We start from the raw sequence: 24,885 nt of genomic DNA, 5'->3' as shown, positions 1-24,885 counted from the left end.
GATGGAGAAGAAATCCCGCAAAACATTGGCTTAATAATGAAACAAAATTTGTCCCAGTACATTCAATCATCAAGTATTGGCTTAATGGATTTCGGCGTAGTCGTGCCAGCACAGAAGATTTCAGTTAAGAAAGACCACAAGTAACGTGAGAAAACATCGTGAAAACTCTTGAAATTGCGTTGGATGATCCTATAATGAAATGGAAGGTAGTTAACGTCAGCCTCGAAATCTAACGAAGAATAACTCTTGCCAACAGGTGCTACTTCGGACCGCGTAGGCAATTCAAAAGTAAAATCCTCTCTCGACGAACAAAGACCAGACCAAAGACCCTGTCCTGCTATGCTATGGAAGATGGCAACATCTGCTGTGTCGGCGTTACAAGTTTTCGAGAGAAGGGTTCCGCGGAAGATTTATGATCCTATACGCATTGGAAACGGCGAATACCGCAGCCGATGGAAAGATGAGTTGTACGAGATTTACGACGACATTGACACAAGTAGTTCAGCGAATTAAGAGACAGCGACTACGATGGCTAGGTCATGTTGTCCGAATGGACGAAAACACTCCAGCTCTGAAAGTATTCGACGCAGTACCCGCCGGGGGAAGCAGAGGAAGAGGAAGACCTCCACTCCGTTGGAAGGACCAGGTGGAGAAGGACCTGGCTACGCTTGGAATATCCAATTGGCGCCACGTAGCGAAAAGAAGAAACGACTGGCGCGCTGTTGTTAACTCGGCTATAATCGCGTAAGCGGTGTCTACGCCAATTAAGAAGAAGAAAAAGACTGCTGCGATGGCTAGTTCATGTTGTCCGAATGGATGAAAATACTTCGACATTGAGAGTTTTCAACGCAGTATCCGCGGAGGGAAGCATAGGATTCGGAAGACCTCCACTCCGTTGGAGAGACCAGGTGGAGAAGATCTGGCTATACTTAGAATCTCCAATTGGTGCCAAAGACCGAAAAGGAAGAACGACTGGCGCGCTATTGTAAGCTCGGCTATAACCGCGAAAACCAATAAAGTAGAAAAAGAGAAGAAGAATTGAGACATATGTCAGCAATAACACGCTGAATATTCTCTTCCAAGACGTCAGTCGTCTCGGACTTATCTGCGTAGACAAACGACTTCACATAGCGCCACAAAAATAGTCGAGCGGTGTTAAAGGATGCGACTTTGTGGACCACGGCACAGGGCCACGCTGAACCATTAACTCGTTAAACCTTTAAAGAAGTCTAACCACTGCTACTCAGCTATTTTCCAAGGCGCGGCTGAAAGTTCTCACTTTTAGTAACCAAACACCAAAAATAGGGTTAATAACTTCACTTCAACTTATTTATTTACTTTATCTTTTCAAAATATATTATGACACTAACAGTTAACACGATTTCTATTTGACAGCGACATGCTGTGTGGAGGCATTTCCGATATTCCCCATATGCACAGGAGACATTCAAAAGAAAGTGTTAAAGCGTGTAAACAACAATGTAACGAAATACGACAACAACACGAGATTCCAAGCAAAGTAAATAAAATAAAAAATATTATGAGTAAGAATTACACATGACAATAATGAGACGACTCGAGAGAAAATCAATTTCGGCTGAATGCATAAAAGGTAAACACGACAATCTATGGTCGGACTGACGCGCAGGCGCAGACGCAGACCGCGTTACATTGTATGCCTGGCAATCGGAGGGTAAACAAGAATTTACTACGCGCTGACCAATGAACTATATACAAACAAGCGTGCGTGTATGTGTGTTTGCATAGACTTTGTCGTCGGTGGCTCGGTGGCAAGTGCGTGAGGCTGCGGCCACAAGGTAAACGCTGCGGCACAAATGATTGCTTAATACCGGAGACATATGTAGGTATGGATGTGTGCGTGAGTGCATATGAAATGCACAATTGAAGATGTAATTTCAAGGCAACGGATTTGTCAGTCCAGCGGGCTGTTCACCTGACTGCGTGGACTTTCAACAAATTAGCACTTAGACGCTAACAAGTGCAAGTTGCATTCAGTGATCGCTCGCCACTGCTGTCCGTCACACCTGAGTACACACGAGCGGCAACATGGCTGCAACTTGCTGCAACAGGCAGCTTCACACAAATCCGGGAGGATCTTTGCTGCATGCGCTGACATAATGCGCAGCGGGTCGCCGCACCTTTTCTGCTTTCTTCGCCTCTGTAGCATCTAACAACAAACAGCAATTTTAGCATTTGATGTGCGAATGCTATGCTGTTCTGCTTCTTTTTTGTTATGCGTGTATTTTCTAGCGCTTAGCATGCGCTCTTAAGCCCTTATTGGGCACAGCTGTCTGCAACATCTCACATTTTTACGAGTTTTCCGTCTTTCTGCCTGTTCGCGAACCTTTGGCTGTCTTGACTTTTGCATCGCAAGCTATTCGCTCATTTTAAAATGGGATTTCTATAGGGCGCGGATGAAGATTTGTGTGTTGCTGTTGTATGTATGTATTTATCTCATAAAGTCTTCTTGTTGAGTTGCCAACGGCCTCATCTTTTATTTGAATTCTAACAGGTACACTGAGTTCATGAATCTAGGTGAAACCCAGTGGTGGCTGCTGCTAAGGCAACTTATAAGGACTAGTATCAAATATAGTGAACAGAGTGGTATGTATTTAGCTTTTACAGAATGCATGGAACTAATACAGATGACGTACTTTCACCTGTAGCAATGAGAAATAAATGGGTACCGAGGTGGAATCTAATCAACAGATGATCGAAGTTGTTATCTAAGATATAAAATCCAATATGGACCGATTTATTGTATATGCTCGTAGTTTTTCTAGAAATTAAGAGCGCATCCGCATTGGCAAGGTTCGACAAGCGGACATAATTAAAATATTGAAGACGGTTTTAATCGAACTAGACTTGTCCGAGGCGATTAGTTCAAGGTTAGGTAAGGTGGGGTTAAATGGTCGATCCTAACATGGATCCACTAGGACAGCTTATAACGGCGGTCTGCTTTGGTTTCTAGAAATCCTATAAAATTGATCATAAAGAACCTCAAGAAGCGACGAAGTGCTTTGAACCGATCACAATTTTTTTTTTTTTTTTTTTGGAGCAAGTTTCGGCAGTTTCCTGGTTCACCGTAGGTAGGACTCTCGATATGTTTCAGCCTCAGTCTTGCAAAGCTGAACAATGGAGGAGAAAGTTTCTGGATATTTCTACCCTAACTTCTACCATATAACTTTGACAGTTTGGCTCCGACTGCATTTTTATCCTTACAGCATGAATGCCTATTGGACATTGTCCAGTAAGAACTATAACAATTATGGCAAGATGAGCACTGCTAAAGGCAAATAGTTCATTAGATTTCCTACCAGCTGGATTTCACAGTCGCACAGAGACCAAGTTGAAACTTATTATCAAAGAAGTTCAAGAATCACTACAGTTTGAAACATAACAAATTAACATGACTTGTAATTTCGTGGGTATTATTGAATAGATCAACATAGATATCTGAAGGAGGAAGCAATTTTTAGACGGTTAGCTTAAGAAATAGGCCTGCGAAATGTATAAGAATGAGAAGAAGGTAACGCAGGGTTGATTTTGGGCTCCTGGTAAGTAGAATTTCAATGCTTTTGCGAGAATAAAAGGAGTCAAACGAGAATCTTTTGCGCTTCTTTAAGTTACGCAACAAATATAGAAATCTCTAAGCTTCAAAGCCGTCGCCGAACGGAAGAATTTTTTAGGAGTTTTTTTATGTCCAAAAAAGGCTTGTAGGTATTTAGTATTCCCGATTTGCTAAAATTCTCTAACTTTCTATAGTTTTGGAATTCACTTCGAGCAGAATTTGAAGAGCAAAATCTCCGATTGATTGCCACATAATCAACTTAAGCCATAACAGGTCAGTAGTTTCATTTATTAGTTAGGTGAAAGGAAGTAAGCATCACTGAAAAGATAACAGTTACCCGAAAACGAATTTGGTATCTGGAATCTGGTACTGTTCCACAATGCTACAGTTCCGCACGCATGCTAATAGTAATATTATCCACTACTGCTTTGGCAGTCAGATAAATAGCTAGGCGTGTATGTATATGAGCAATTACGAAATATATCTAACAGGCAAATATGTGTGTGTTGTTGTAAAAGATCTCATAACGCTAAAATGTTCATTTACTTGGTACTTCTCATTTATTATTTTCTGCCTTGATTTGTTCTCAATTCATAACCAAGACCGCGCCAGTTTGGGCATGTGCTGCATCCTTTCAGCGTTCAGCCGTTTTGGCGACGTCATAAATCCCTCTATCTTTAATCATTGCTCGGCTTTATGGCGGCCACAATGCGCAATGCATCCATTCTGTTTTGTTTTTTCTTTAACGCTTTAGTAAATGCAAACATAAATTATTTTCTTTATGCTTTTCGACATTTCCACATTCGTGCTCTACAAGTGCATCGCTGTTGCTTCGGCTGCCGACTTCCTGCTCGCACCCAACAAGCCCACAACAAAAGTCCATTTAACTTCGGAAAATTGCTGCAATTGTGTGCGTATGTGTGAGCCGATTAGCCTAATGCATATCCAATGCTGCGAGTCTGAAGATTCATTGCTTGGCATTTAATTTATGACCTGCGGTGCCTTTCGTTTACGCTTAGGCGTGTCCTATTATCTCATTTATGAATATTTCCATTGTGAGAAATTGCATTTAGCGCACCAGATTTGGTTGTGCGAAGAAAAAAACAATTTGGCAAAGAAAATGCAGGGTTTAAACGACAGAGATGGCACAAAATCGCCCATGATATACCATAAATCACTCAATCCAGTGCTAAACCTTTGTTAACTAACAGACATTTTATTATTCTAACTGCTATAAAAATCATCTCTATAAATCAAAGTTTAAGCAGTAAAAAAATCAGTATTCTTGACAATTGGCAAAAATCGCAAAAAATGAATTTGTGCTCATGGTAACAGCTGGAATGGATTAGAATATAGCAGCATATTTAGATGACCATGATAAATTACATAGATCAAGCCACGGTACAATTTCCGAAGAAACTGTTTAGATCGGATAACTATACTACATACATCTATACTGCAATCTCCGAAGAAAACTGATCGATCAAAAACTATCTTATATGGAAAACTTTTCCATTTGACGAGATATCTTCAAAAAATTTGGCATGGGTAATTTTTCAAGGCAAAGCCGCAATGTGCGAAGAAATTTTTTAGATCGTGCCACTAAAGCATATAGCTGCCATACAAACCGATCGATCAAAAACTAGTTCTTGTATGGAAAACTTTTTTATTTTACAACATATGCTCAAAAAATTTGGTATGGATTATTTTCTAAGACAATAGTATAACCACCGAAAAAATTGTTAAGATCGGACCACTATAGCATATAGCTGCCATATTAACTGATCGAAGAAAAACCAGTCCTTATAAGGAAAACTTTTCCATTTTACGAGATATCTTCAAGAAATTTGACAGGGATTATTTTCCAAGGCAGCGGTATAATCTCCGAAGAAATTTTTTAGATCGGACCACTATAACATATAGCTGCCATACAAACCGATCGATCAAAAACCAGTTCTTGTATGGAAAACTTTTTTATTTTACAACATATTTTCAAGAAATTTGGCATGTTTGGTTTTCTAAGACAACAGTACAACCACCGAAAAAATGGTTTAGATCGGACCACTATAGCATATAGCTGCCATATTAACTGATCGAAGAAAAACCGGTCCTTATAAGGAAAACTTTTCCATTTTACGAGATATCTTCAAGAAATTTGGCAGGGATTATTTTCCAAGGCAGCGGTATAATCTCCGAAGAAATTTTTTAGATCGGACCACTAAAGCATATACATAGCTGCCATACAAACCGATCGATCAAAAACTAGTTCTTGTATGGAAAACTTTTTTATTTTACAATATATTTTCAAGAAATTTAGCATGGATTATTTTCTAAGACAACAGTACAACCACCGAAAAATTGGTTAAGATCGGACCACTGTAGCATATATGTAGCTGTCATATTAACTGATCGATCAAAAACCGTTGGTTATAATTTGAAAACTTTTCCATTTGACGAGATATCTTCAAGAAATTTGGCAGGGATTATTTTCCAAGGCACCGATGCAATAGCCGAAGAAATTTTTTAGATCGGACCACTAGAGCTTATATTATTTATAGGGTATACGTTTCCTTCTAAGTGCTACACACTTCATGGTAAACTCAATTTAAAATTGCAAAACATGCAAATTTAAAAGCTGACACGTCTATTAAACAGGCTCTGAGAGATAAATTTATAAAGATTATTTCTAGCTGGCAAGTCTTAATTTATAAACGGTAGGCCTATGATCATAGTTCAGCGCTTATGCATTTCTGAATATTAACATTAACTTCAATTTTTTTAACTTGCAAATTTTAACATTCCCTATTGCGCATTTTGTCTTGCTTAAGTAAAATACGTTATTTCAACAAAAACAACCTAACGCCATTCACTAATTATGCAAAGGCTTGACGTTATAATGACTTTGAGGGCTTTTCGGTTTTTTTTTGAAACACTTTGTGCTGTTTACCTTGCTCTGACTCATTTCAGCAGAAGTGCATGTGTAAACAGTAACGGATTTATGTATGCAAGCACGCATTTTGGTATTTAACAGCTTATCGCACTTTCATTTGAGCCGCAAAGGCATAATTAGGTCTTAAACGGCTTAGCCATATTAACAAAAGGCGTTCAAATATTTGAGAAAGGCTTTCCCACAACGCAGATTTGCTTATGCATGCAAGTGCACGAGCATGCCATAATTTGCTGGTAAACACCGGCGTGAATGGCACTGCGTTTGGTGTCGACATGCCACGCCGCCAGTGCAGCTGTGAGTCAGTGTGTTTGTGTGTGTACATATGTACATATGTAAGTAAATATGAACTATAAATTATCTTAAGTGACGAGACGCTGTATTTTCAACCTTTCACTGCTGCTTCAAAGAGTCCACAGCATTAGGGTGATACATTGTTGGAATATTCTTGTTGTAATATGTTTCCAAAACTGAGTTTTGAGTAAGATGAGATAGAATCTATTCTAAATGCTATAAATATTACTTTTATTCAATATTTTCGGGTTATATCATATTAAGTGTGCCACAAAACGGATGAAACATTTTATATGGAGTCACACAAAATTGGTTTTGTTACCAAAAATTATATTTTGTAATATTTTTATTACTATTCTACTTTATTCATATATTTTAAAAATATTAATAAAAAAAATTCCAACGTTTTTTTAAATTTACCGAACACCCTGCGTTGCATTTATTATAAAATAAAATAGTTCACAATATTTATTCATTGCAATATTGCATTTAAATATCGTAATTTTTGACCTTCGAAAGAAATACCCCTAATGCATGTACATATGTACGTGTCGTTTCCACTGCATCACACGTACACTTTGTATGATCGTCACAACAAGCCCCTGGCGTTTATTTTATAACTTCGAAGGAAAAAACTCTTTCAATCTACAAAAAAAAAAGAAAAAAATATATATTGTTTGCGAAGACAAGATAAGACTGTATTTAGCCGGCGCTGAAGAAGGAAGTGTACACTTGGATTTTGTCACAAAACGTTTAATGTGCCCAAAAAATCAGTGCAAGCTATTGGTAGACCAGTCTTTGCAACGGATGTGCTCAAAGTACGGGGGTATTCGTTTATTCATGACCCCCTCTTAGGCACAAAACAAGCGTACGCTGTCAGCGCCACTTCTTATTTTGGGTATTATATGCATGATTGGAAATGCATATGTTCTTACCAGTATGTATGTATGTGTATGGTTTAGAGGGACCCAGCAGGAATTACGTTTTTAAAAATAAAGTACACAGCTGTTTTTCAAATTTTCAGAGGAAAAAAACTACAAGAAAAAATTACTTTTAAAGTGATCTTCAATTCGCTCCACCAAAACATTCTCAAAACAATCGGATTTATATTTATACAACCGAATTAGAACCGATTTTGAATCGGATCGAGAGTTATCACCATAGCCAGAATACTCGGAACTACTCGGAGAAGTTTTTATGCTTTTGAATGAAACGAAAATTGATATTTTTGGAGGCAACTGCTCAAAACTAAATAAATTTAATTACAACTTTAACTATCACATATGCAATTTACCACTCAAATACCAAAATATTCTTAAGAAACAGACGTTTCTTGACATCTGGTGAGCAGTGAGAATTTCCCACAAGGCAGTCTGCACACATAATTTTTCAAGTGTTTTCATAACTCAACACTGATTTTGTACTTTTCTCAGTCTTCTTCGGCTTGTCCGTTTTTCTTCCTTCGTCTTGCCCGACTTGGTTGATACCTTGGATTTAGAATTGCTTATTGAAATATAATGAGCTTCATTTGTGTGCCACAAAACAGCTGAGGTTTAGTGCGATTCCGCTATATATACACAATATTTTCTTTTTTGTCTGTTTTTTCAAACCAAACAACTTAAAGAAAAAGGTATTAAATTACCGAAACAAAAGCCATGATATTAATAATATTGAAGCAGCCAGGAAATCAAAGCAAACACATACATATGAAAATATGTTTGTTTGTATGTGGTTGTATAACAGAACGACCGACAAGTGTTGCGCGATCCGTTGAGTGGCGGTCAGGACATTTAATACATACATACATATATTCATTAATATGCAGAGGTATTTGAAAAAATGTGCCTCAATATCACTCCGAAATTCGTAAAAGAAATGGAGCACTCAATATTTGTTGAAGAAAGTCGAAGTTAAGACTAGCAATGCAAGACAGCATGTTTTACCCAAATGCATTAACGCACACAGGCACATGAACTCAGATCTTAATATAATATGATTAACATTTTCCGTTCTTATTTTGAATATGTAACATGGAGAATCTTACTCTGTACACCTGCTTTGGATGCGTGTAAATCAGCTTATACGACTTTTGAGGCGCCCAAGCAACTTTTGTTCCTCTTCTACTTTTTAAGTCATTCGGTTGACCTGTCGGTACCACACAATATATACATACATACATACGTATGTTAGTACAGATATACAAATTTTTACATGCCGTTCTGCCTTCCTGTCAATTTTGATTTGATATTTAGGTACGACGACGCATTGCTGCAGTTCATGGGGCTTTTGCCTGGCATTATCGCCGTGATCACGTCACGATTTTAAAGTAAATGACAAAGCAATTATTCCAGCGGTTTTCCTGTGCTGTGTTGTAGTATTTATTGTTTTTGTTGTTGTGACTGTTGTAGTCGCGCTGTTGCCCAGTTGCATTTTGTATGAGAAGTGTGAAAAAATAAAACTGAATAGCAAAAGGAATTACAACATGCTTGCTGCAATCCATGTTTGTACACGAGTAGCTGCAACATGATTGAATTGAGGCATTACATCTGCTTGTATGTACATATACTGACACTTTAGATGCACCGCACAATTGTTACTGTTTGTTTATTTTAGTAATGCACTTGCTTCCACGCATGTGTAAGCGCATAAAAATATTTTTATATAGCCATAAAGCTGGTTGACTTTGGAGAAGTTCATGAATTAACACTACTATAGAGGGGGGATATTATTTGTATTCTAATTTTTCAACGACATTGGTAATTAACTCTAAGTCAACCTTATTAATTTTCTTATCGATATAATTTCCCATATTTTGATCAGAAACTTAGCTACTAATGAGTTATAATTAATATAATAAAATTCAATCAAACTCACCTGCATTTGTTCGGGCATCAGGCGTACGCGCCGCCAAAGGTACCGCAACATCTGGCATACTGCTACCAGCGCTAACGCCACCCTTTTCCGCCATAAAATCCGTTGCACTTCTTTCATGCAAATGGGTAAAATTATTGTGTGCGTATTGCAGGGTACTACGATGATGTTGCTTGTGATTCGCATGTGCAGTTGTTGCTGTAAGCGTCGTAGCAGATAGATCTGCTGCGGCGGCAGGGTCCGTGCCAGACGCCCGCGCTTTGGCAAGATCGAAATTACTGGCGCAACACAATATCAAAAATGTCACATACATTGGTGCACCTATACCACCATGTTTTCTACTCATAGCAAAAGGCAGCAACACTAAATTCGACTCCTGACAGCAACTTACTTTACTTTTCGGATGGAGCTCTTTAATAGGTGGGCGTTTGATATACATTTTCCCGGCACTTTCTTTTTTTCAATTTACACAAAATTTGCACAAGCGCACTTACTAACACAAATGTTTACACAAAAACATATGTATGTAGTTATGTACGTTATTTTTTATTTATTTGTAATTGACCTTTTTCATAAAGTAGCGTGACACTTGCAATTATCTTTCGTCTAGCTCATACATATTCACTTAACAAAGGTTGGGCGAACGGAGCAATTAGTAAGTTTAATTGAATTTATGTTGGCAAATTATGGCTGCAATTAAAAATGCGATCAATTGTGACAAAAGCAAACACACACAAATACAGCTTAGTAAAACTACACAAAAGCGGTTTCGTAGTAAGCGGATGTTGTCACAAATATATTTTTGTTATATGCGTAGGTGGACTTGACTTGATCGAAATTCGTTAGTCACTTGATTCATTTGATCAAGTAATTTATTTCAGCGTGAAACTTATTTTCTATTTATTATAAGCACACTGGCTTTTTAATTAAGTCTTGATAACAATAGCACATTTGATCTATCGGTTCCCTTACAAAATATTGGCTTGATGTCAAAAATTAATTGATATATAAATGTGTCGTAGTACTGAAATTTTGCTTAAAATCACAATTCCGCACTAGTAAATGTAAACAAAAGCACCGCGTAAGCGCATAAGATCCGCAACGAATCTGCAAGAAATACAAATGTTTAATTAGTAAGAATTAATCGAATGCAAGAGACAAAAACGAAACACCAGTCACGAATTAACTCTGTGCCAATTGTTAAGCATTCCGTACTTAAGAAAATTAAGTCCGTAATAAAAGGAGTAGAAGTACTAACATTAAAATACATATGTTTATTAGTGCATAAAATATCTACTACTACAACTCTTTTGAACTGTGATTTATTGTTAAATGATTTTGATTAGCATATTATTTTGAAAAGAATAGGATTGTGGAGTACTTAATCGTCGCTGCTTATTTTATTATTTTACACATATCCTTAGCAACTGCGCAACATAAAAATTCCACAATTCCATATTTTATGTCATTTATTTTACATGCATCTCAGAAGGAAAACAATTTCTTTTTTTAATTAGTATACAAACAAGTACTTATTTCTACACTAAAGTCACAATGTATTTTTCAAAACATATGTGAGCAATATGCGGGTATTAAGCATTACTTTAAAAAAAACATAAATGTGCGCGTGTAATGCATGTACAAATCTGTACATTTATACACAACTTAAATTAAATAAATGCACTAGTATGTTTATTAAAGGGGCCTAGCGTTTAAGCGTTTTTGAGCTGTGATTTAATTATTATTTTTAAGGAATTTTAAAATTGTGTTAAGTGTTAGATTATTCGTACGATTATATTTCTTTCACTTTAAATTATAATATTGACAGTTAATAAATATTGAGATTGCAGTAAATTAGTGTTCAAATTTTATTATAATTTTTATTTCTATTTCTTATTACAATTTTTTTTTTAACAAAAGCTTTGATTTAATTGTTTATTTGATTTTTTTCTATTGATACATTTTTTACGCCTGGGAGGATGATATACTTATGTACATCGAATAGTATTAGCATTGATTCCGATCTGATGTTAGTATTAATGAGGGAACTTTGAATTTTGCATCGTGTATATGTTCATATATTACACTAATATTGTTTTTGCGATTATGACGATTGAATATTACTTTCATTTCATGAAACACTTTCACTTAAACAATCCGAATGATATTGTGCCAATAAAGTTCCAGAATCCATAATTCAAACCACTTTGCAATAAGTTCCTTTTCAGTTTATTTTTTTTTTCGCACTTCTTTCGTATATACCGTTATGCGTGCACTTTTGCAAGGGAACCTATTTCGTTTTAAACTATAATTCTAATAAGATTTAAAACCTCTCTGGCCAACATTTCTTTTACACAATTACCTGAATTGGATTATTTAAGATTCATATGAAGAAATACTATCAAAATCCGATTAATATTTTCGAAAACGATGTATATAACGTTCACGCAACTTTAATTACGCGCACTACCGTACCAAACAATATAAACTGTCCAACCGAACAACGCAAATCAAACTAGCAAAATGCCGCTATAGCCGATCTTGCAAACGCTTTCGAGACATTTTTTCAGTTTCTTTTATGTTGCTTCACAGCCAGTGCTGCCATATTAATTTTTCATTTGAGTAGAAATGAAAGTATCTTAAAAGCAAAATAAATGTATTGGGAATAAGCGTGATAAAACTTTCAACTTAACAACCAAACATATAAATATTTTAATTAAATATATTTCCCTTCCACCGAATGCAATTACAAAACCTTTTCTGTAATAATGGCAGCCTCAGTTTCACAGCTGTGTTTAGCATCTTTTACCATTTCAAATCTATTACAATTAGGGGAGCTTATCGAAAATCTGTTAAATCGATAGTTAAAAGGTATCGATTCTAAATATCAATTTATGTTAAATTATGAATTTTATAAAATTTAAAATGCAAGAGTATATGTAGTCATTGCTATAGCAATTTTCTTTTCTTAAGTCGCAATATAGCATAATTTACAAATATAAATGTATGTGGCAATTAAAATTGTAGTAATTTATTTTTTCATATAAGTATTAAATTTGAGCTTTTTGACATACAAACTCCATAAATATAAACAGACATTTGAAACCGTATATAAGAAAACCATATTTAAAAAGAAATATTGTAGTATATTAAAATATTTCGAAAAAATTTTCTAAATCCAACATGTTTGTTGTGCAACTAACTCCAATAAAGACTATACACATAGTACAAAAATAGATAATATCGGAGATAAAACTAACTTATCCTCAAATCTTCCAAAAAAATAAAATTTAGCAAAGAAATATTTTGTTTTGTAAATTTGAGGGTGGCTTTTAAATTCACACTCCTTAACTTAAAGTTGTTCCCAGTTTCAGTTCTGCCTGTTACCACATGTCTGTCACAGACATTAGACACCACTTAAAAGAAATTTCTAAATACTTTAACTACGGCTTGTACCCAATGAGGTACAGGTCTTGAGGTAATTTCATTCTCTGCAGTACTTGAAGAACTAAACAGTCGGTCTGCTTCGCCTTGTAAACGTTCTGCCAATCCATCGTTTGTGGTAACGAGGCACACCTGTGTTTCAAGATCTCGATTCACAGAACGTTCGCCAAAGTTTGAAGAGCCAATCAGTGTAGCATTAGGAAATGAAGTGTCTGGCAGATAATACCTAAAATATTTTTTTATTATTTCTACACACAAACTTTTTGATTTCTATGATTTTAGTTTTTACCATAATCCTTTGGCGTGATAGGTCCAACCATCTTTTTCATACTCAAAGAAGTTCACACGATGATTTTGCTTCAGCTGCACAAGGTTTTCATAAAACTTCTTTGCTATTAATGTATATGCCGCCGGTATGCCACCAGCGGGACCACTAGCACCTTGAAACCCGTTTGCCTTAAGAAGAAATAAACCGTATCAATACATAAAATCGACTGATAAATAGAAATTATAAGATGGGCATACATTAGGATGGGCCATTAGAATACTGCACTGAGCCAAACAATTACTAGCCAAGGTATCCATGTATTCCTGAGTTAAATTAAAATAACCGGTGGCAAGTTTCAGGCGGGAACCTTCAATTGGCGATGATAGGAGTTGCTTAGTCACAAGGCTGTCGTGGTGAATACCTATTTGACCCATTTCAACCAGCGGGAATATCCATGTATCAGCACCTAAAATAAAATTAAAAGATTTTACGTCAAAGTTCTTATATAATAAAAGATGTTTCAAAACCTTTCTGTTCCTCCACTATTTTCTGCTGTTGAATGTAGGTATCCTTCATAAAATCAGATATACGCTGTTTTGCATGCATAATGAATTCTTCTTTTACACCTTCATATGGTAGAATTTTTCCATCTTTATGCAATTCTTCCTGTGCATTTTTATTGACAGCCAAACTAAATTCTTGCACTCTAGCAATAAACTGTGCATAAAAATCTGCAAGTGGTTTATCTTCAATGAGTATATAACGATCTTGACGATTCGTGAAATAATCATTTGACAAATTCGCTCCCGATATAAGAACAGCGTCATCGAAGAGATAAACTTTCATGTGTTGCAGCCCGAGTAGCTCATTCCAACGTGGTGGAGCTAATCTTTTTGTCATACCACGTAAGTCTGGTGTATGATAAAGTGATAATCTCATCTGGTCGCCAAAATCTCGTAAAAGCGGCAACAGCATCGTTTTGGAGTTGACTTCCCCTCGTGTACCGCGCGTAAAGTCCAATAGTACATTGACATGCAGTGAGGATTGTTGTTGTAAGCTGCTACGTAATGTTTGTACGAAAGCGTTTTCCAATTGACCTGTACCCAGATATAAACTGGCTAGTACAATACGCTCTCGAGCTGCCGCGCTACGTTGCACTAGCGTTTCATAGAAGTGATGCGGCTCATGAATTATTTGAATTTGTTCACCGCGAAGCGGAAAACATGGGGCTGCATTGTGTAGCCATGTTAAACTATCGAGATTACGATAACCGCCAAAACTGTTATGTATTTTCTGAGGCGTTTGCTGCAAGCAACTAATTAAATCGGTAGGTGCGCTGATTTCTTCAGCGAATTGCGTGAAAAAACGTCGTAAGTGCCACATTATTAAATAAAATATATATTTTTAATATTTTATTTTACTTTAAGTAAATAAATAGGACGAGCCACAAATGTATAGTTCAAGACCAAAATCAAACACAATCCTTACTGATATCAGTTCTGAACAGTTAAATTTCTAATTTTACATGACTTTGTGCAGCTTATTAAAATATATTTTCAGGATGTCATTAACTATAAATTATTTTTGATAGTATTTTCAAAAGCTTATTTGCTACTAAGCATTGTATTTGGGAATTGCACGTTTCAATTGCATTAATCAGCTGACTGTATACACTAACCCAAATATACCTAGTTGCCAACGTTACCAAATAAAAAAAAGAAAAAAGTAAACATTCTCTTGATAAACAGTATGGCAACACATTCTTGTTCGGGTTATCGCTTCGTTTCACATATTTCCATTTATTATAATCGAATCGAATAAAGCAATTTTCCAACAAGAATTGTAGACGATTCAGAAACAGCTGTCCTTGCTTTGCTTGAAATTTCGTATTTTAAGATATAAGCAAATAAACAAAGTTTATGTTGCTTTTCGCAATTTGGTTTGGCAAAGTGTAAGCAAATGTGAACGAACTCCTACAAAAGCATACATACAACTTAACTCGAATAATACATATGTTGGACTCGATGTCATATTTTGTTTGATTGAATTGAAGTTATATTAATTTCCTAGCCATAAGAATATTGCAATATTAATCCAAGCATGGTACTCCTCTACCGTGATTCAAAGTATAATAAATAGTTTATAACAGTATAACACAACAAAATTGCAAATGGTGGCATCTCTATTAGCGCGCATCATTTTATGAATTTGAAAAAATACCGAAACAGTGTACTTTCCTATACGAAGTATTACAAAGTTATTATTTGGAAAATCTATTTGTTTTGATTCATAGAATGAGTCGTTTAATTTTTAATGAAAATGCTCTGGAAGAATTGGAGTATCGACGCTGCACTTGGTGGAGTAGTTTTTTAGAAGTGCGTAATATCATTTACCACCTTGTACCAAAATATATAAGATTTTGTTATTGTAGAATTTAGCTGAACGGGACGATGGAGAAGTTTACGATGTGAATTCACTTGATAAAGAGTTTGACGACGATTCCTCCAATGATGACGCAGATGAAGCAGAGGAAGTGGAAGATCTTGAGGATATCGAATATCACAATCTAATGAATCAGTCATCAGAGCAAGAAAAGACGACTTTTATAATGGAATCGGAGGAAATTCAAGATATTTTAAATTCAACCCGTCCCATATTAAAAGAACATGAGTTAAAATTAAAGAAAACAGGTCTGGAAAAAGTTATGAACACATTTGATTCTGTACGTATTGAAAAAGAAGTTGGTGGATGGATGCGCCGACAGCATAGTTTACATATTTCTAAAACTAAGATACAATCAACTTCTGATACTGATTCATCATTGTCTTGTGAAGACGATCGCTATGTACGATCTGTACAAAAGTGCCATCACATGCGAAAACCTAAATATAAGCAGTGTTTTAAAAAATGTAAAAATTATCAAACATCTTACTGCACACATGGAATTTTTGTTGAACCAAAACCGCACAAGCTACATAATTGCAATTGTTGCAAATATCAATTAAATTCAATTAAAACTTCAAAATATTGGAAAATGTCAAGTACCGGAGAACCAGAAATTATTGACAAACAACACGGAAAGTTAACCGTTTTTTCTGAAAATAAAAGTAAAAAGCATCATTGTACACAGCAGGACAGTTCTAGTTCGGATTCCGATTGTGATTTCCAAGGGGGATTTTTGAAGCGGGATATGTCACCAGTGAGAGAATCCCAAAACAGATTTCTCACCATGGCTACGGTGGAAGAACCTTTACTACAAAAAGAGAAAAGGTAAGATTTATTTAAAAAATATATATATAAATATTTACATAATAATATATTTTTAACATTAGAAATAGATTGACGTCCATGATTGAAAATGTGTACGAAACACCAACAAAATCCAAGGCCGTAAAAAGTAATATTCCCAATACAGCACCATCTAGGATCACTACAAAACGCACGGCTGCCGAGAAGGCGTTATCACTACTAAATACAAATAAAATAAGAAATGCGAAATCAATCAAATCAAAAAGTGTCGATAAAACACAAAAAAATGAAAATAGTTCCTCAGAATATAACACAACATTTGAAAACGATATTAAAAAAGCTAAAGCTCTATCTTTAAAAACTCTCAAACAAAACAATGACAAATACAACTCATCCAAATCGCAACCATGTACTTCGTCGGAAAGCACAAATAACAACTTATTTAAGTTAGTTGGAAGTTCTCGAAATAAGAAAGTAAAAGAATCTGCGTCAACTGTAAAAACAATAAAGAAAGCGGAGAGGAAAAATAAAACTCAATCCAAATCAATTAAGAAGCAAAGTTGTTTGAAAAAATTCGATGGAAAGCGCGATGAAGCGAAAGAGAACACTTTTCTTGCGCATTCGGAAAATATTTGCAATTCAACTGCGCTTAATACTGCTGCTGCGCGTAAGCAACTACCAAGCCGTGTACCAGTTGTAGAAGAAAATTTTGAGTGCTCACCTACTGCAACGCCTTGCATAGAAAATAAACAGCATACGTTGCGGAAGAAAACCACTAGCCATCTGTCACCTATTGAAGAGAGTTCAACAAGTTCTTCAGAAGCAACTCCTAAGATGACGACACAATTTAAAAATGCTTTCAGTTCAACAGCAATTCCTGGTGCTGCAACTGCTAAAGAGTTAATCGTATTATCTCCTCCTGCAGAAGAACATGCTACACCTACCAAAGAAACTTCTAAAATAGGGGTGCGTCATGCCGTTACCGAACCACGTCGTAAACAAAGGCGGTTCATGAAGAATAATAAAACAATGGACTATCGTTCCAACATTTCGAATACTACACTTGAAAGCGCCGTAAAAGCAAATCGAATAATGCTATATACTCCGCAACGTAAGGCGCGTTCAATGGATGGCGATTTCCAAGTAACTAAAGAACTTATGAGCAGTATTGTTGGAGAAAAGCATGCACGCAGATTTTTTAAGTACCATATTGGGCGTCTGACATTTCCAAAAACTTCCACCATATATTATTGTCCACCTGAGACCGAGCTCTCGAGTTCAGAAAGCGATGAAGATCCACTGCAAAAGGCTGGGCGTTGCGGTGAACTGCATGAATCTGAACAACAGGACGACAGCAATGTAGTGTAAAGTGATTTTACCACATTTTATATTAACCTTAGTTTAGTTGCACTCTTGTTTTGTCTTATTTGCCATATAAACTCTAAAGTCTTTTAAATAACCCATGAGTATTGAATTGTTTGATTAATAAAAAATGTGTTGTTTTTTTCATACATAATAAAAGACATATTAAGAATATTGAATATTGAGTTCGACAAACGTTACAAAAATCACTAATTTGACTATCTAAAGTGTAATCGGTGATCTGAAACTCGAGATAGCTAAAGAGTTATCTATAAGTGTATAAAAAATCAGAATAGCAAGACGAGTTGAGTTGAGAGTGATTGTCTGTCCGTCCGTCTGCCCGTGCAAGCTATAACTTGAGTAAAAATTGAGATGACGTGATGTTATTTGCTACTTATGGTATGTTTCTTAGCTCCCAAGGGAAGTTGGTATTATAGATTGGCGAAATCGGCCTATTGCCACGCCCTCAAAATGCCATTAACCGGTCAGTAGGGTAACCTTTTCTAGAAGTAATGTAGAAACCCACCACCACCTTTGGAAGGTTTCGAAAAAGGCCCACAAATAATACCGCTCGACGTTCGGAGCGCTCGGCGTGCACACCTCAAACTTTAAACGCGTTTTTCTCAAAGCACACTTTTTTAAGATGGCGGACATGATTCCGGTCGAACTAATCAACAGATTTGTTTAATTTTTGTTTTTGAATGTTCACAAAACGCCTGGCTATCGTCCCTATAATATATTTTTATAATTTATTAACTATGTTATGACAAAATTTATGTAAAAAAAACATGTGGAAAATTAAAAAAACAACGTTAATTATTTTTTATCAACATTTTTTTCATGATTCTAGTAGGGACGATAACCATTCACGTACTTTTTAAGAATAAATTGGGGCTTTGTGTTTCAGATGATCCAAACATGAGAAATCGTGTCCGCCAGTGAAAAAACGCATCTCATTCACCCAGCCATTTCTCCGACAGATGTCATCAAAAAATTCCGAAAAAATTTGTTTATATACTCTACGATATACCTTATGATATGTGAAAAAAATTCTATTATAGAATAAAAATTTCTACGAAAAAAAATGTCAAAAAACAGGCCAGATTACCCTACTGACCCTTTAAACGAAATCTTATAAGGTCCTATAACTAAGCACCAAATTAAGATATAAATATTCATATCTTACATACCATTGTAAAATTTCCGCCAAATTTGCTCTGAACAAATTTTATTGTTCTTGTGTTTCAAATATGATGGTGGGAAAAGGCTTTTGGGATCCGCTATATTATTGCACTCTGAGCGTATCTGAAGAAGTAGTGTATAAGAACATAACATTATATGGACATGACTATCTTACAGTGTGGAAATGGGCGAAATCGGAATACAACCACGCCTATTTTCCGACTATTTCCTTCATTTTACAGTGTGAAAATCCAACACCAACGAACCTGAGTGCTTATTGCTAAATTTTCAATATCATTCAATGTGTGAGATATATAGAATTCGGAGAGGATCGTAACCTGGTAAGGGTATGCTCGTATGTCAAAAATGAATGAAATCGGGTCAATAGTTTCCTTAACCCCCATTTACCTTTACACTTCATATATCTAATATCAAGATTTTCAAACATCCGGTTGACTTTACTGCTTTGGTGATGGTATCTTAATGAAACTCAGAGAATATTTTTCTCTGTTTATAGTATGCAGTAAGGCCAAAAATAGATAAAATCGGGTCTCTACTGCAACTATCTCCTATATAACGAATTTAAGATTTTCAAACTTCGGGTTGGCTTAATACCTTTTATATCGGCCAATATGCAATATATCTTAGCAAAATTAACTGAATATCGGATATAGTACAGTTTAATAATAAAAATATGTGAAATTAGTCTACGAATTATCTCGTCTCCCATATACTTAAAGGCTTTCGTTATGTCGAATATGTAGCTAAGTATCTTCACAAAATTACGTGGAACCAAATCGTTAAGCAAACATGAGCAATGTCTAAAATTAATGCAATCAGCCCAGACTTTTTCTGTCCTCAATAAACCCTATCCATTGTTTTTCGTCTTTCTACTTGACTTTAAACCGTTTAGATTGGTCAAAATGTGGAGAAATTAAAAATTATGAATACTTGTATGAATGAAATTGGTCTAGAAATTGTTTCACACCTCATATCCCATCTATAACCAATTCCGGTACTCTGGTTGACATGAAAAAAACATCAACTTAAGATATTAAAGTTAACCTCTTCGGTTGAGTTTTATGTAATTTTTGCTGATAGAAAGTAAAATATAGCAAGAGAGCTAAGTGAGTCTATGAGCTATAATACTCGTATATGTTAGTTAATAGGTTACGAATTTTATAGTAATTCATTCACGATTTCGTTGAACAATCAAGGTATTTCTCCGAATTTGAAATTTGCAAATTGCGAGAGTACAAAATGTTCCGTTACATACGAACTAAGCTATTCCTTCCTAACGATCTTATTTTAAAGTGGGTGCGGTAGTCTCTTATGCTTAAATAAAAGGTACCTAAATATTTTTTTTATTTAATCCAGCCAAGAATTCCACGCTGCACCTACAACCACAACAACTTCAACACAATATTGGGGAGCAGCATTACGCTGTTCATTCTGCTGTTGCTATTGAGTTCTTATACATATTTTAATAGAAAACAGTTTATCTCTCAGCATATCTTTTAAAATAACCACTTACCTATTCATTGCGTGGTCGAAATACACACACGTAAAGCTTTCCGCGGTCTCATCTTCTTATTCAAAGAAATGTGATAATTTTCTCACGACTTGCTTGCAGCTGCACCTGTTGAAGGATAACAAAAAATTGTTATGTTTATAACAACAATTATTTATGGTTATGTTGACTATATGAGGCTTCTAACCCAGTCCATTTAAGTTTAAGTTTTATCACTTAAAGCACAATACCGTTATGGATAGTAAATTGTCACGAAACAAATTTCAACTATTTCTTAGCAGTAAACAAATAATCAGCTGTTGTTCTGTCTGCCGGTTTGTTGCTACTTAGCGTTCGCGTACTTTTGCAAACATTGCACTCTTTGCGAGAGAATGCACAACAACTAAAAAGAATGCACTCTGGGAATATTATGCTAAAATGGTACGTGAATATACTCAAGAAACAATTGTATTATTTTCCAGAACTATTAAGTTGCGTTTACATATGTACATGTACATGCACATACTTACATACATATGTGTGTATGAATCTCTGATTTACTCAAAACGAGTCATCGAAAATTGGACTCAGTGGTTGGACCATCTGAGACGTAGCCGCTGTCAACATTTGAAAGAGACAATATTCAAAAAATAAATGCCAAAGAATGTTCGTTCGAATGATAATAAACATTCCACGTTAAATTTGAAGTTTCTGGGTTTTTTCTTTAAAAATATAGTGAATCTCGAAATGGATCGCCCTTTATTAAAAAAGCACCTATTATTTCAGTTGGAGAAATACCACACAGTGTAGTACACAAATAATCAACGCAAAATTAAATTTTTTTTATTATTATTTGCAAGTTTATTTTCCTTTAATTCAAATGATTTGTTGAAAATAAAATAAAAAACAACACGTACATAATAATAGTAATAATAATAATAATAATATAATATAATATTATTCAATGGATAATAAAAAGTATTTACTCAGCTCGAACATTTATGTAAATTATTATCTTAAAAAACAATTACTCTCATTATAAATAAGCAATGAAATAGGACATACGTTACGTAACATTTATAATCATTACGTTTAATTTCACAAAGCAGCAAGATTTTTTACTTTATTTTTATTTTTAACTTTCTTTTTGGGAACAACAAAATGTATTCGCTATCCAAAAATGGCAATATCTCGTTATTTTTTCTTTTACTATATATTTTTTATGATTTAATTCGTCTAATTAATGAATTGTCCGAATTTTATTTACATAGACTTTTTGAAGATTCCAGTTAACTTAATAAATAGATATGTATGCTTTAATAGAAATAATTTCCAAAGGCAATACAAAAGCGCGAAGAAAATACAAAACAAAAAACAGAATTTATAGAAATGAGATTTCTTTTTTGAAATTTGAATTTGTGCTACAAACTTCGTCGAACCCATGCGCTTTTACCAGCGGCTGATAATGTTTTTTGCTATGTATTTATGATGGGTAAATGATAAATTTCTTTTAGACTTTACTGCTACGTACTCGTACAATACATACATATATGCACGCTAACGCTGCAGGGTATGTTGTTGTTTTTGTTTTTCAGTTTTACTTGTGCGTCTGCTTTATGTTTCTATTAAAAAAAAATCATAATAATAATAATGATAATTGCACCGTTCGTAAGGCACTTTAACACTTTGATCATCTAGCCTAGACATCGATTTGGAATGGGGAGCCGGGAATATGTTCTTCGCCCCATTTGACTATTAGTATATATTGACCGCGATCGCGCACCATATAGTTCACGTTGAAATTGTTGCGGCCGGTGTGCTTGACATTGAATTCCTCGCATGGACCTTTCGGACCGTACATGCCTACGAAGAGCATGTTGTTGCCGGCATCTGTGGCGTTCACCGTGAAGTTATTCTGCTTGCCCATATAGGCCTTCTTCAAGCCCATGCCCTTGGATGTGATTTTGGAGGCGTCCGATTTGAAGGTGGGCATATGTACACCGACGTTCTTGCCGCCCTTGGCCAACTTCTGTACCGTCTCAACAGACACGGTGGAGGTTTCCTGTGCGCCCTCATCGGCCAGTTTGTCGCCTAAGGAATGAAATTGAAAATGTGTAAAAAAATTGTAAATTCGAGAGTTGGTATTGTCATTTCGACTTGTTAGTTAGTGTACTCACCGATACAGTTCACCTTGAACGGTGAGCCGACAATATGCATGTGATTGTATTTGATTGAAATATAGTGATCGCCCGGCAACAGTGGTGTGTAGCGCACTTTGTAGCCCTCCTCCACTTCGGTACAGTCCATGGCAACCTTTGAGGGGCCGTCAATCGAAACGGTTAGCGTGCCGACACCGGCATTGCAGGTGTTTATAATAAAATCGGCCTTGTGGCCAGTCTTTACTTCATCCAAACCGGCGCCGGTGGCGTGTACGGCAGCTGGATCGGCCACATCCTTGCCAACCTTGATTCTGAATGGTGAACCGGGTATGTGTACGCCGTTGAACTTGACGTGTATGGCATGAATGCCGTTCTCACGTGGATAGAAACGTACCGAATACATTTCGCTGTCGATGCTTTGAATGAAGCAATCGTCGTCGGTGCCAGATGGTGCAACGATCTTGGCGTCGAGTGTGCCCTTGGCGCCGTTCTTACGTACCATGAATTGATAGGGAGCATCGGCTTGGATGTTGCCTGTTTAGTTTGAAAGTGAGTGAGTGTTAAATATTTTTTAAACATTTTTAGTTTTGTTGTTGTATGCTCACCTTGTGGGAACTGTTGCACTTCCAATTTGTGCGCATCACCGGCGTCGGGGGAAATGTATACTTTGAATGGTGAGTCAGGTATGTGGCGATCATTGAATTTCAAGCCGATACGATATTCACCGGGCTCGGTAACCTTATAGGAGACATCGCATGAACCATCCTTGCGATCTTTAAAGTCGATTTCAGCTTTGCTGGGACCTTCTACGGAGATGGCCAGCGAGCCACCACCAGCTTCACGTGTCCATACATTGAACTCAGCTGATTCGCCAACGATACCGCGCTCCAAGCCCGAACCGCCGGCCTTAACCAAATGGCTGCCAGAATCGCGTAAAGGACCTACTGTAAACTGGAACGGTGAGCCGGGGATGTGCATGTCCTTGTAGCGCACGGAAACGGTGTGTACGCCCAACTCCTTCGGTATAAAATGCACTGAGTAGAGTCCATCCTCAACTTCTTGAATCTCGGCATCTTCAGTCACATTGCTTGGCGAAGTTACACAGGCCATTAGGTCGAACGATGTGATACCGGGCATCTTAAAAGTCAACTTGCACTTGCTGCCGATCTCGGTCACCGGCACAGCATCGCGTTCACGTTGGATCTTCTCACGTTTACGATTGCTACCCTCACCAGTGACCTTTACAGTGAACGGTGAGCCTTCGACGTGATGATCGGCGAATTTCAGATTCACAATATAGTAGCCTGGCTCCGTGGGCATGTATGAAATATTTAGGGTACCATCATCTTTATCGGTACATTGGATTTCCGCTTTGCTAGGACCCTCAATTGATACGGACAGACCACCATAACCGGCATTGCGTGTATCCACGGCGAAAACATTCTCGATGTGTGTTTTACCCTCCGTCAAACCCGTACCGGAAACCTTAACTTTCTTTGCATCGCCCACCTCGCGTTCGCAAACATCGACCTTGAATGGCGAGTTGGTAATATGTGTGCCCATGCGCTTCACCGACACCATATGCACACCGATCTCACGTGGTGTAAACGAGATACCAATGTTACCGGTAGGCATGCGCTTAAGGAAACACGGTTCCTCCAAACCACTTGGCGCTTGTATGGAAGCGTTTAATGCGCGCAAATCATCATCGGTAATCTCACCGGGCATGGTGACCTCCGAACAGGAACCGACCGAAATTTGATTACGTTTGCGACCCTCACCGGTAATTTTGGCAAAGTACGGTGAACCCTTGATATGTTTGTCACCGAAACGTACGGAGATTTGATATTCACCAGGGGCAGTGGGCAGATATTGTACCGACACCGTACCGTCTTTGTTGTCATGGTAGTTGATCTGTGTTGGAGGAAAATATTATGTTGTTAATAGCTATTATATATGTACATATACAGTTTAATACAAATAACGGTTAAGTTAGATTTGTTGTTG

General features: G+C 36.5%; 4 protein-coding genes across 7 annotated transcripts in view; 1 reads left to right on the top strand and 3 right to left on the bottom strand.

The window, feature by feature from the left end:
• Window positions 1–10,164, bottom strand: part of LOC120766898 — a 102,703-nt gene extending 92,539 nt beyond the window's left edge. The window contains exon 1 of the mRNA XM_040092647.1: window positions 9,708–10,164. Within this exon, the coding sequence (XP_039948581.1) occupies window positions 9,708–10,143 (436 nt within the window). The 5' untranslated portion in view covers window positions 10,144–10,164. The remainder of the gene's footprint in view (window positions 1–9,707) is intronic.
• An 89-nt stretch (window positions 10,165–10,253) lies between these two features.
• LOC120766897 (CDP-diacylglycerol--glycerol-3-phosphate 3-phosphatidyltransferase, mitochondrial) lies at window positions 10,254–15,133 on the bottom strand. Its single transcript, XM_040092646.1, has 6 exons — window positions 14,905–15,133; window positions 13,944–14,805; window positions 13,674–13,882; window positions 13,438–13,604; window positions 12,067–13,374; window positions 10,254–10,811 (listed from the first exon to the last, which is right to left on the bottom strand). The coding sequence occupies exons 2-5, from the start codon at window positions 14,797–14,799 to the stop codon at window positions 13,122–13,124; spliced, it is 1,485 nt and encodes a 494-aa protein (XP_039948580.1). The 5' UTR covers window positions 14,800–14,805; window positions 14,905–15,133; the 3' UTR covers window positions 10,254–10,811; window positions 12,067–13,121.
• A 479-nt stretch (window positions 15,134–15,612) lies between these two features.
• On the top strand, window positions 15,613–18,181 carry LOC120766896. Its single transcript, XM_040092645.1, has 3 exons — window positions 15,613–15,791; window positions 15,848–16,686; window positions 16,749–18,181. The coding sequence occupies exons 1-3, from the start codon at window positions 15,711–15,713 to the stop codon at window positions 18,031–18,033; spliced, it is 2,205 nt and encodes a 734-aa protein (XP_039948579.1). The 5' UTR covers window positions 15,613–15,710; the 3' UTR covers window positions 18,034–18,181.
• A 3,504-nt stretch (window positions 18,182–21,685) lies between these two features.
• LOC120766878 (filamin-A) overlaps window positions 21,686–24,885 on the bottom strand; it is a 113,496-nt gene continuing 110,296 nt past the window's right edge. For 2 of the 4 annotated variants that reach the window (XM_040092608.1, XM_040092612.1), the window contains 3 exons: window positions 23,484–24,792; window positions 22,897–23,412; window positions 21,686–22,810 (listed from right to left, as the gene is read on the bottom strand). In XM_040092608.1, the coding sequence (XP_039948542.1) occupies window positions 22,419–22,810; window positions 22,897–23,412; window positions 23,484–24,792 (2,217 nt within the window). In that variant the 3' untranslated portion in view covers window positions 21,686–22,418. The remainder of the gene's footprint in view (window positions 22,811–22,896; window positions 23,413–23,483; window positions 24,793–24,885) is intronic. The other 2 variants (XM_040092611.1, XM_040092610.1) reach the window with 1 other exon arrangement.

This window comes from Bactrocera tryoni, chromosome 1 (genome assembly GCF_016617805.1).
Source record: "Bactrocera tryoni isolate S06 chromosome 1, CSIRO_BtryS06_freeze2, whole genome shotgun sequence".
Taxonomy (NCBI): domain Eukaryota; kingdom Metazoa; phylum Arthropoda; class Insecta; order Diptera; family Tephritidae; genus Bactrocera; species Bactrocera tryoni.
The sequence above is the reverse complement of the archived record's forward strand: the minus strand, read 5'-3'. Positions and strand labels throughout refer to the sequence as shown.